This window comes from Barbatula barbatula (genome assembly GCF_947034865.1).
Source record: "Barbatula barbatula genome assembly, chromosome: 14".
Lineage (NCBI taxonomy): Eukaryota > Metazoa > Chordata > Actinopteri > Cypriniformes > Nemacheilidae > Barbatula > Barbatula barbatula.
In genome coordinates this window covers 5,489,698-5,503,076 of record NC_136777.1, presented here as the reverse complement: position 1 = coordinate 5,503,076, position 13,379 = coordinate 5,489,698, and the positions used below count along the sequence as shown (strand labels likewise).

The window sequence follows — 13,379 nt, the reverse complement described above, 5'->3', positions numbered from 1 at the left end:
CAACCTTATTGTAAAGTGTTACTGTATAAGTTATTGTGTAAATACATTTTGTCTCTTCTTTTAAAAATCCCAAAGATTTATGTAGGGGAGAGCGGGGACGAAAGTAACATTTTTCAGAAAAGTTTAATTTTAAAAGATACTTTTTCAGAAAGAGATATATTTTTGCTGTGGTCCGTAACTCACAAGTGTGGTCTAGCAATACCAGGTTGTATTTTGTTTAAAAAATACGTTTAAAAAATAACCTGATAGTACAAACTTTAATTGTTTAGAATATTTTATGATTGGCAATGTCCATGCATTTTATAAAACGTTTTTACACTGTGAACAATATGATACTTAAATGAAATTTTCTTTGTGAAAAATTCACAATTTAATACTTTAGCAAAAGGATGAAAGTAACAAGTGATACTTTCGTCCAGACAGGAACTCCTGACATTTAAACCCGATTTACTTTTATTCTGACAAGTCAAACTTCAGGATGTGTTACAGCACTGAATCACCTGTAGATTGATCCTTACTGTGACACATGAAACGAGAAACACAACTTCTAATTAAAAAAAAAACACAGCTTCAGAAATGTACTTTTCATGCTCGAAAACTGTTTTCCGGACTTATAACTGCGGGAAACGATGGAAGGTCAAAGGTTGCATGCTGAACGTGACGTCAAAGCTTGGAATGCAAATGTAGCCAGGGCCCTGAGTAAATCGCTATGTTACTTTCGTATTGCGTTACTTGCGTCCACGCTTTCCCCGACATTTTTTATTTTAATATGTAAAATTGGACAATACATGTTTTGAAACACAGTCTATTGTATTATCTATGTTTATGTTGGACTGTATGTACAAAAGACCAAGCACTTGAACTGATCAACACAAGCTGTGACCTGAAATCCATCGCAGATCCTGAGCAGGATTACATTTACAAAAATGGCCTTGACAAACTCTTCTAAAAAGTCCAGCGCCAGTTGCAACAAAACCCTTTAGTTACGAAAACGGTACTGTGCCGTAATTGTCATGAAAAGTTTTCTTAACGCAAGGGGTTTGTTTTAGCCATCTGCAGTGTCAAGTCTCGCGGTTACAATATTTACAGTAACCATATATAGTCATGCACCTGCATTAGATGCTTTGCACCAAATTCTATCCTCCTCACTGAGTTTCATTGATAAGACTGTGCTTGTACATAAGACAAAAAAAGATGGGGAACACTAATGTCTTGCTTTTTTTTTCTTCGGAAGCTCTGTTTTAAGCACACACAGCAGATGTTTAAGTGCAAGCTATCTGTACTCGTGAAGGAAATGAAGTGTTCTCTGGAGAAGGTCACCGGTTTATCACTTAATCTAGGTATATTTCAACAATCAGTCTGCTGACACTGTTATGCCATTGCTTTAAATGGCCAAGTGTTTTCGTGAGAAAAAATAAAAATGCACTTTTGGCTTCCTCTTATCCATTATTCTTTAATCACATAATCACTTCCAGTCCTATATATTCTGTCTTATATTCCCCAGTGTGAATTTCTCCTGTTGTTTTGAGCTGGTATTGATATGCACATGGCCTTGGGATTTCCAGGCACCATTTGCCTATTTTCTTCTCTGAAGTCTTATTTTAATTTCTGAGGCTGGAAGTGGAAAGTCTTAGCGGTCCCTGTCATTCTGGCTCAGTTACCGAGGCCTATGGAGTTCAGTAGTTAAATTCATGATTCAACATGTGTTCTCTTTGATTCAAGTCTCATGCACAACTAGATTGTTTAATAGAATGTCCTTACTTATTTGATATTAGACTATATAGCCGTAGAATAAATCAAGAGACGATTCCAGATGTTCATTTAATCAAGATTTCTAGATGTATTGGGGTCATTCCAATTTGATTTCAACAAAATCAAACCTCAGGAGTGACAAATCATCCAACAGCAATGCGAAAGACTGACAGCCATGACAAGACACATGAAAACTGAAAGGTTTTCACATTAAGAATAATTTTTTTACTTACTTACATGTACAGATAATTGCAGTATTTGAGGTCTGAAAAAATACAAAGCATATTTTCTGTTATTTAAATCTGTTTCTCCAGTTTTCACTTTCTGCAAATAAATGCAACTAGAAAACTTACTATTTTTATTTGAATTTGGGAGAATTATTGTTAATGATCACAGAATGAAACAAAAATGATCATTTTGCCTACTGATGCCTACAAAAAGTAAATTCAGAACTGAACTGAAACTTTTAACTTTTTTCTGCGGCTGTATAATGTACAATACTCTTATCAATACTTATTTCACTAATGCGAATATGTGATGATAAAAACATTGTTGACATTGAGGTATTTGGTACGTTTTATAATGACCTTGTTTGCTCAAGCAATCCCATCAATTTTTTCACCACATCCCCTATATATCATATAATATTTCAGCACATTCAGTTGTAGCACATGGATTTTCAGAATAATGTGTGACCAGAAAGAGTTATATCTTTAGGCAGAGACCGGACCTCATTGCATAAACAGCTGTAGCTGGATCTCTTGGCTGCTTTGTGATGGTAAGTTTGGACAGATCCTCTGCTGAGAATTTCTTGTAACATTAAACGGCTACAAACCCTTGAGGTCATGGTTTATCTCTGCATTCATTTCCAGTGGCATAATAAACAGATATTGTCCTTGAAATATTTTTGCAAGCATTTGTCTGCATGCAGTATTTATATTTATTACATTATTTCTGGGGTAATAACCTTCATGCTGTTTTTTTGTGATAGAATTATTATTGATGATCAAGAAGTAATGTTTACAGTATAGATGTTTTGTTTATTCAATTAAATTTTTATAGATTACAAACCTATGTTGGATACCATTGTTTTATGTGTTGTGTTTATTGCTCAATATATTCAAGTTCAAGTTTTACAATGAGAACAATATTCCTTGAGTCAATATATTTTACCATAATACTATATTTTATACGTTTTAATTGCATTAAAGAGATGCTTCCTATATAGGCCCCTACCAAGCAGTGGGCTCTTTAATATTTTTAATAAGAAGGTTTTACTACAGATGTTTTTTATACCGTTGTATACCGTTGTGCAGCCCAGTGGTGATGTCATCCTCAGTCCATGACACTTAACACTGTTTTAATGCAATTTAGGGGTATATGATTTTGGTCCTTTTTGTCTGATTGAAAAAAGAAAAAGTTACCTATTTTGTATTTCCCCTGTGAATGACATAACATGCCATACATGCTGGTTATATAGTCAGTTAAATATGGTATTGTAATAGTTACTGTCTTATTTGAAATCTTTCATTGTTTACTCAGTGTAATCCTAAATGACTTTTACTTGACTTCAGATATTCACCTTTGGTGTTCAATGGGGAAAAAGAAAGTCATACAGATTTGTAAATGATGACAGAGTTTTCCTTTTTGGGTAAACTTTTCCCTACGTTCAATTATTCTATTCTTTTTTTTAAAATACTGACTTTTTGTGTCATTAGGACATTTAAGGATGAGTCATTGTTGGCAGATGCATGAGGCAAGAATAAAAGTCATTTAAACAGTGGTTTGAGCACATGAAGGTGTCTTAGTAGCTGTGTTAGTCAGACGCCAGGCCTGTGAGTCACACACTTTGTTCTGTATACCTCTGAAAGAATCATCTCTCTTAGCCGTCCTTGACATCTTCTACAGATGCACACAACTTGACCACCTAGTGCAAGTGCGAGAGAGACTTTCCAATGTGGAGATTCTCCCCATAAGCCAAGTATGAGACCTTCCTGTGGAAGTCATTCTAAATTGTGACCCTGCTGTGACATTTACAGCTGTCTTCTGTGATATCACACAGCTTCTCCACAGCACCATAACAGCTTTATGCAGAACCTTATTTGCCTTTGTCTGCATATTTGCACAGGCATCAGGCAATTTGTTCTGTGTTTACCTTCTGTAGTGTGGAAAGGTTTCTTTGTGATCTTCAGTCGACGGTATTGCTGTTATTTAAAATGAAAGCTGCATTTGAAAGTTTCTTTAAATTCATTCTTCACAACTTTGAATTTAATTTAGATATCAAATATGACCAGATTTATCTGATCATAGCTGCATGACTATAATGCGACTAAAGATTCAATTTAATAGGCAGTCAGACCATGTGTTGCATGTTACATTTCTAAGAAGTCATTTAGTCAATAGGGAATTTTTCAGAGAAACCTAAACATCACTCCAGCAAATGGCTTCTCAGGGAAACACATTCAAATTCTCTCACACAGTCTTCAACACTTCAAAATTGGTGAATAATAGAGTAAATCCAGCAAGATGGCATATTTTCTTATTGGATAACTCTTGCGGCTTTGGGCAGTGGCACTGTCAGTCTTCTTTGTCTCAGTTTTTCCCTCTCAAGGTCCACAAATCTACACTTTCTTTTGGAGGCTCTTCTATATATTGACATCAGCCTTGAGTCTTGCAGCCAGCTTTCAGTTCTCCTTTCTGTCTTTCTTTACTTTTTACATGCGTATATATCAAATATTTGTTGGTGTACCTTGCACTCGAAACCCAGACTACCTGAAGAATCTAAATGCTATTGCAAGCCTATAATAAATTATCATTTTGTGAGCTACAACATACATGTAAACATGTCTACAAGTTTAACATTGATATGTTCTTTAACTTTTTTCAAGTCTGGTTTTGTATTTGTTCCATACTTTGCCGTCAGCTGGTGCACCCTGCAGTAAATCGGGTTATTTTGGATCAAAAATTGCGATTTATTGTCAGGTTGTTTGTAAAATCATTTGTAGGCAAAAGTATACTCATGTGGTGTTGTATTACTTAATGAAGTAAAGATCAAGACAGGAGGATCAGGATACATGGAAAAGAAAATTCTTTCCTAATAATTCATTCTTTTTTGTAGGTTGAGAGCTTTTATGATGGAAACCTCTTTATGCTTTATTTTTTCAACAAAACATATCTCTTCCAACGTCATTATCTGTTACTTATATCTTCATGAGTATGAAAAGTAATAAAGCCGTGTTTTTACTGGATTTGTATTTACACTTAATCTAAGACAGGTATTTTCTGATAGGCTGCAAGAAGTCTGAAGAGAAGTTTTCAATTCGTCTGAGACGTTTTCATCAAGTTGAGTTTATTTTGATAAATATCTAATCCATCTCAAATACCCGAATTCAAAAGAAATCTGGATCTGAATGTGATGTTTTACAGACCGTGTTCCAAGCACTAAATTCGTTTTGCTTTTCAAATGTCTCCAAAATGTCTTTCAAGATATTTTAATATGTGCATAAAGACAGGTACGTGAGTATCTTCAGAACCCACTCCATATTGAGGCAGAGACAGTTTTATGTCACTCTTTAAAATCTGACTGAACAGTATCCCATCCATGAAAAAGCAGTGAGGTCATTCTTGTTATCTCGGTCTACAACCCTTCCAGGCACCATGTGGCAGTTGGTTTCTCTTCCCTGCGTGTCACTTCCGAGGCCTTGCTTCTGATTTGTGCTTATCACAAACTCAAAAACATTCACTATCAATAGGGGTTTCATAACCAAATTAATTCTCTTTGGGAGAGCACAATTCAAAGTCCAGGACACAAAAGTTTCAGAACATTTTTATTAGTGAATATAAGTAAATGAAAACCATCAACTCTGTTAGTCCATCATTAGGACAACAGATGTGTTGTTATGAAATGTAACGTTTTTACATTGTGGTTTCATGGCAATACTCGATTAGGTAATTGCCCGAGCCATGCCGTTCATTACATAAACCAACACGGAAGATGCATTTTAGGAAGTAATAACTGCAAAAGCACGTATTTGCATTTAAATCATACTTTTACCATCGACTTATTTATGCTGTATGGATGCAGGATGTTTTATAAGTGACGTTTTTGTTTGAATTCACAGCTGTTGACTGGAACACTAAATGGAAAACTGGCTTTGTTTCATTCGGTCGACTCCTCGCTTCTGTCTTAAGCTTGGGATCTATACACTACAACCCCAAAGGCACGGTGCTTTCTCATGTCTGCTTTCTGCCTAATGAGATTCTTACATCAGCGAGATTACTGTACTGACGCGCCACCTTTGTGGGACCTACATCATGGACAGAATCTGTGATTTCATCGTTCCAGCCGCCATTGAAAACCTGCAGATGTGACAACATGCTCACGCCCTGAACGGTCGAGCCAAAGACGCACCCTCAGAGAAAAGTTAATGTGAACTTATGTACTGCAGCAACACGTTTGTATGCTGACAAAAACATGTTCATCTATAAATGTGTACGGTAATGTTTTTCTTCATCTTGTGTAAGCGGATTGATTTAATGTTTATATGTTTTACAATGTGCATGAACTCATCCTGACCCTTTTTACCGGCATGTAAAATAAAACAGATTTTCAGCAACTTGTGTGGTGCCATGCTTTATTTACAAACTCAAATAAAATAAATAAAATGGCAAATATGGTGCTTGCGATGCAATGCAATGCACTGAATATTAGATTTTTAATGTTTATGTTATATTTTCTATTAACCAGAATCATATTGAAGAACATCAGCAATCACTGCAATTCAGATTTAATAAGTTTGCGGTTTTGTGACAAGACACTTGTCATGAGCAAATACATCCGTCGTGGCTCCCTGGCGCCAACAGGTCTCACACTGCCTTCATGTGAGGGATAGAGAGAAATGTTAGTGTTAAATGATGGGTGGTGTCCACTACAACAGCTGGCAGCTTTTCTGCACCAATAACTTCTCTGAGATCATACTGTTCTCTGCCCATTTTGCAACTAACCTATCCCGTAGGGGGTTATCTGTAGCAGACCACTGCAAAGAGAGGGCGTTTCACAGGACTTTATACGATAATATAAAACATGCAATATACAGTATAACTGTATATTTGTCAATTTTATTTATGAATGTAAGTTCCAAGATATGATATCAATGTTTCTTAAGGGAATAGTTCACCCGAGAAAGGTTTCCATTGATTTTCCATAGTAGGAATAAAAATTACTATGGTCAAGTCAATAGGGACTATTTTTGTGTAAACTGTTCATCTAAATGCTTGTAAGTAGAGTCTCGCTGCCAGGCATGTGACTTCCTTATATCAGATCTTAATAAAAAAAGTCTAGAGAAAATTACGTTTATAAGAGACAGTGTTGTTTATTGTGAGAACATTTGGACACTTACACTTTTAAAAATAGAGGTGGTTCACAATGACTAAGAACTTTCTTTGTCTTAATAGTTCCATAAAGAAGCTTTAACATCTGAAGAACCTTTCTGTTTCAAAAAATGTTCTTCAGATTATAAAAAGGTAAGAAGAACCTTTAAAGAACTTTTGACTGAATGGTTTTTTTGTTGACCCAATAATGGTTCTTCTTTGAACATCCCTGTGAAGAACCTTTTAAGCACCTTTATTTTTGACACAATTTCCCAGAAGAAACTTATTCTCTTACACATTTTTTGTTGTAACTTACTTTCAATTAACTGGTCATTTTATGGTATAAATGAAGTCATCTCTCCTCAAGTTTATACAGATGTGTTTCATCACATAACCATGCATAACTATGGATCTGTTGTGTTCTTTTGATCTGACCAACCAGAATGCTGAAACTCAGGTACTATATTTAGCTGAAGTCAGTTGTGTCGCATTTCTTTGAGAATGACTCAGTGTTGCTTCTTCTGTTTCCTATGAAAGTGGTAATGTCGGTCACACTCAACAATATGTGAACCTGGACAAAAAAACTATTCATAAGGGTCAATGTTTTGAAATTGAGATTTATACATCATCTGAAAGCTGAATAATTAAGCTTTCCTTTGCTTCCCATTTGCTACTGATATATCTGCAGCCAAAACCTTCAAACTTTCAAAACAAAATTCAAACGGCATCCAACTCGTCTTAACTTTTTTTAACCTTCCCCTCTCTTCTCAGTGCCCTCCACCTTAAGCCAATAGCTCTCTGACTGCTAAATACTTTGCCCAATGCCTCCCTGATCTCTCTTACCTCTTGCTATCCCTTCTTTCTCTCCCCTCTCCGAGACTGATGTCTCCAAAAAAAGAAAGGGTTCTCATACCATTTTTATGCAGATGATACGCACCTTTATTTCTCTTTTCAGCCAGATGGCCCCACCATCTCTGCCTGTGTCTCTGCCTGCCTTCTCTTCTTGGATGAAAGAGCATCGCCTACTACTCAACCTCTCCAAGACAGAAATCCTGGTTACACCGGCCCACCCATCATGTTCAATAGAACTCCACCTTATCATTCAGCTCGGATCCTCAACTAAGTTTGGTTTTGCGTTCAGGATCACAAATGAAATGCCATGATAAAACTGTAAAGACTGTATGATTTATGTCCTTATGAGTTCTAAATGGGAATAGAAACAGTTCATCGGATTTTGTTGAGTGTCATGGGTCATTAAAAATAAAACATTTTTATAACATGCTGAGGTAGTTTGGGTAGCTTTATGATAATCTTTACTTTTGAAAATAAAAAACATTCAAAACAAAACATGTTTTCACAAACAATGCATTTCCTTAAACACAAAAAAGCTGTTCAGTTATAATGATAACCGGGGGAATGTCATAACAATATGGATTCACTTAATTGCCTCAATATTTTTTAGCCTGTTTCTTTGAACCACAAATGTTGGTGAAGTCTTTGTGTAAACTGCATTCAGAAAGACTTGGTTCCAAGTTTATGACAGGGTGCTGAGAACTTGCTTTGGCGTGTAAAATGAGCTCTCAATAACAAAAAAATTTTTTTTATTCATTAATTTGTTTAAAGAGCTCAGCTTCATCTTCCTCTGACTTTGGCATTACAGAAGGCAGGATATACAGTATTGAGCATGTTTTACATAGAAATGATGTGTTCTGAAAAGCAATTAGGTGACGTATTTTAAGGGCTTGCCACGCAACATTATTTCACCCACTTGTTAAACTGGATTGTGGTTATGCTGAGGGGTTTTCACCACTTTCCATGAGTTGCGAGCTGAATATAGGATGAACTTTCTGTTAGTCTAAGTTTTTTCATAGGATCTTGCATCCCTCTGTCAGAATAGATGCAGTTCATCAACCTTCATCTCTGAAGGTTATCAAGCAAGCGTACACACATTAATGATGGAAGAAAGACCGATTTTATGTGTGTTTGAATATGCATGATTCTGCAAAGACAATTTTTTGATCTTTGACTTATCAGTTTATTTTTGTGATGATATATAATATTTGCCAGATCACTTTCCTGTACCAACTCTTCATCAAGAGCAATATATCAGCTTGGGGTGTTTCCATATTGACATCATACACAGTGTGGTTTAGGTCATTACCCAAATGTCGTTGCCTTCCAATCAGCTTTCAAGATTTTTCATATTCCTCCCAAAATTCCAATACAAATCAGTACAGTGCAAATTGATAAAAATGACTATTTCTGAGACATAATGCTGTAATTCGAATGGTTCAGAATCTCCTTCTTTTTATTGCTTTGAAAAGCAAGTATCTTGCTTTATAATTGATTTGACTTTGGATTCTTCAATCTGGTCACAGTTTGGGGCTTTTAAATAACTTGTTAAACCAATGTGAGCAACTGAGATTTAAGAAAAAACAACATTTGTTCTCTATTTATTCTCATTGCTGTCGAGTAGAAATAATTAAGATATATAAGAGATCTCTTTTATAGTGTATCTTACAAATGGCCAGTCAGAAAAAAGTTCAAAGCAATACAAATAAACTTCTGTTACGATACTGTATAATGCACTAAACAGTCCAGTCAGAGTGCACGCCGGGCAGCTGTAGGATATTTCTCGTAACTGAAGTCATTTGATTGTAAGACCTCTGCCACAAAATATTTTCAAGGTTTGTCAGCATCTTTCCACCAACATACAATAAGTACTGCTTGTGTGTTCTAACATAATCTAATTCGGTTACTCCCGCATTATACTATTTGAACCACTTTGGACGGGAACTTTTAGAACTCTGTCAACTCCCTGAGGTCCGGATCGTGGGTTAAATTGATAAAATGATTACCAGGCTGCAAAACTGAACACTAGATGAGTCTGTTTCACTTGCTTTCCATGCAGACAGTGACTGACACTGAAATAAGGAACAGATGGAGGCAGCTGCAGAACACGCGTGTCGGAAGTCAGAACAAAGACATGAGAATGCTGGTCTGTGAATGTGTGTATGTGATGATAATACATAAACTACCAGACAGAAAAGTGGCCTTATCCAATTTTTGTAATCTTTTAAGATTTTCCCTTAAGGTCTACTTAAATGTTAGTCAAGGTTTTGTGCATCAAAAGCTGTTTTTAATGACCATAGTCTGTCTTTAAACCTTAGGAATGAAGTTTTTATAAACACGCTTGTTGTGTTGTGATTGGCTGACCTTTTTACATGCTAAATCAGAAACATTTTTGCTTGCAGGTTGTTGGATTGCAGTTAGGTCCATTGCAACAGGTTCACAAAACAATCTGGTCTGAAATATGCCACACAAACAGCTTGTGTTCTTGATCCAGTATTGGGATGGAAACAATTTGAGTTGAAACTAATGATTTTGGTATGGGTCAGTTCTAAAAGATGGTCTACTTACGCTAGACAATGGAGAAGGAGGGCATGTGAAATCATCAGTCCTTTAACGTAGACGTGTTAAAACAGTCAGACCCTTAGATTCTTCATTTTACTTTTCATATAATAGCATGTTAGTTTGGGATGTTTAACATTAAATTGCATAAATTAGGTTTGATCACAAGCAAATGGACTCTTTATATTTAATTGAACATCATTTTCATAGGTCATTTGCAGTTCAGGCAGCTGTGGCGTGTTTCACGTAGCTGAAGTCATTTGATTGGATGACTTCTGCTGCAAAATATTTTTAAGACTTGTCAGATGCTCCCTACCAATATACAACTTTTACTGCTTGTCTGTTTTAGCGCAGTCCAATTCTGATTTGGAAACAACTCGTGACCGGCTGACATCTTTTAAATCATCTCACCAGTGTTTCATATCACCAGTATGGGTGCTGACATCGGACGTTTGTGATATTTCTCTTGAACGCTTAAAAAAAAGGCGCTTCATAATGTTCTTCGATGCCATAGATGAACCTTTTGGTTCCATAAAGAACCTTTAACATCTGAAGAACATTCTGTCTCACAAAAGGTTCTTTCTGGCGAATAAAGGTTCTTCAGATTATAGAAAAGTAAGAAAGGGATGGTTCTTTGTGGAACCAAAAATGGTTATTTCATGGCATCGCTGTTAAGATCCTTGCAAGTAGTTCATAGTGTTAATGTTCATAGTATATAGTCATTTGTATATATTGTTCATAGTACATACCTACTGTCATATTTTCATAGAACATACCTACTGTAACATATTTTCATAACTGTATAATATTTTCTCAATATTGTATTCTGTATTTATTCTAACTGTATATCCTGCACTTGCTAATTCACTTCTGGTTAGACCTAAACTACATTTTGTTACACTGTACTTGTATATGTGTAATGACAATAAAGTTGAATCTAATCTAATCTAAAAGTACCTTTAGTCAGTCAATGACATGAGTTCGCTCACATTCTGAGAGCTCACTGGGGTTAAGGGTTAAAAAAAAATACATTCTGGACCTTAAAAGGAAGATAAAGGCCTGTCTCTGACTGATGTGAATAATTTTTTGAATCAGGTTTTCCATGAGCCATTACAAAGGTTAAACAAGTATGATCTCTGATGACTCTTCATTGCAGATTATGTTTATAATACTTTAATGAAACCAGCTGGATGATTTCAATTGTAATTAGAAAGAACTAGGGCAGCAACCATCATAGACATTAAGAGGGATTCGTGTGCCTCTACATAATAAGATTATTTTTTTATTAGTATAAGCTGCTTCTTGTTAAATAAATATCTTCACATCTAAGAACAAGTTGTTCTTCAAACTTCAAGAGAAAAATAACAACAGACCTTATGACAAGCACTCACTTAAATGAATCAAAATGTCATCATCATATCATCAACAGATTGTAGGTAAAGCAAACTGCTGCTCGATAGCATCTGATGTGATGTACTGTGGAATACATGAATGGGACTTCTTGGTCTGGAGGTTCATACTCTGAGAATTCGAATCAGCCGTCTGCTTTATGGACTTGGAGAGGTTTTTTACTGGGGAGAGAGGGAGAGAAAAGAGGAAACGCAGCTGAGAGGTGCTTCTAAGACTGTTCATAATGCAGCATTCCAGCACCTTCTGTACCCAGGGACCCAGGGCCAAAGCTCCTCCTCCTCTAAACGCTATATTCTCTCTCTGACTCTCTCTCTCGCTTTCTTACTTTCTTTTAATCTTTGCTTTGAACAATGAGACGTTTCAGATTCCGGTTCATTTTACTGTGCATGTCAGCACGCATGCAGCAGGTTTTCTTTTGTTTTCTGACTATTATCTGGCTTTGATTTTCTTTCTGTGCTGAATTTAAAGGAAAGCAACAACTGGATTGAAATGCGTCTGGCATCATGGGTCACAAGTATGACCAATCGTCTTGACTTCTTTGTGTCTCATTCGGTAAATCTGCATATAATTGAAAAATGCTGAACAGCTGTATTTGTTAACCCTTTAAAGGTTGGAACATGTTTAGGGCAGAGAAGAACTGGCCTGGTTATTAAATACAGACGCAAGCTGTTTATTTTTATCTGATAAATAATAGGGGTCACTTCAAATAATAAAGTCTTGGCAAGGCACTGTTCTCTTATTTTATGCATGCAGACATCTACATCAAATTTCTGCGTTTAGAGCATGTTTTCATCTAGATCTTGTTTTTAAAGCCAGTTTTCCCTTTTGGTGACGTTTGAAAATAGCAATATGCACTCCAAGTCTTTTATAAACATTGTCTGCGACCAGACCTGCGATACGTTTTATTATCCAAATTATGTAGTTTGTTGTGACACATTTGGGTCATTGCACGCTGCCTGGGAAAACACCTCGGTTGTTTAGTTTATGCCGTGCCATTAGTCGGATTTTGACAGTTGGATATTTAGGAGAGTGAAAGCAGAGGTCTCTTGGACTGGGTTTCGGTAAAATACTCAATATCTAATCTGATGCTCATCTCTCCAGCATCATAATGGAACATTCCATCTTCTAAGGGAGCAGACTTGCGTAACCTGCTATTAAATCCTTAAGTTTTTACTGAACACCGTAGATTCTGAAGGAAGAATGTTCATGTTATTTTTCTAAAACAAATCTCATAAAATGCTTAAGATTAATTGAATATTTTAATTCAAAGTAAGATTGATGTGTTTCAATGAGTCAATAATCGGCACAGATATCTTACTGCATCTTTTTTTCTGCAAATATAAGGGTTTTATTTCAGAATAATTCAAGAATAAGCAGCATAGTCGACCCAAACTAGTTCATTTAACTGTTCTCTCCCTAAACATTGGGTACGAAGT

General features: G+C 35.9%; 1 protein-coding gene across 1 annotated transcript in view; it reads left to right on the top strand.

Annotated features, from left to right (window-relative positions):
* wdr27 (WD repeat domain 27) overlaps positions 1–6,366 on the top strand; it is a 33,964-nt gene extending 27,598 nt beyond the window's left edge. Inside the window, exon 25 of the mRNA XM_079473674.1 lies at positions 5,874–6,366. Coding sequence (XP_079329800.1) covers positions 5,874–5,942 — 69 coding nt within the window. The 3' untranslated portion in view covers positions 5,943–6,366. The remainder of the gene's footprint in view (positions 1–5,873) is intronic.
* The last annotated feature ends 7,013 nt before the right edge of the window (positions 6,367–13,379 follow it).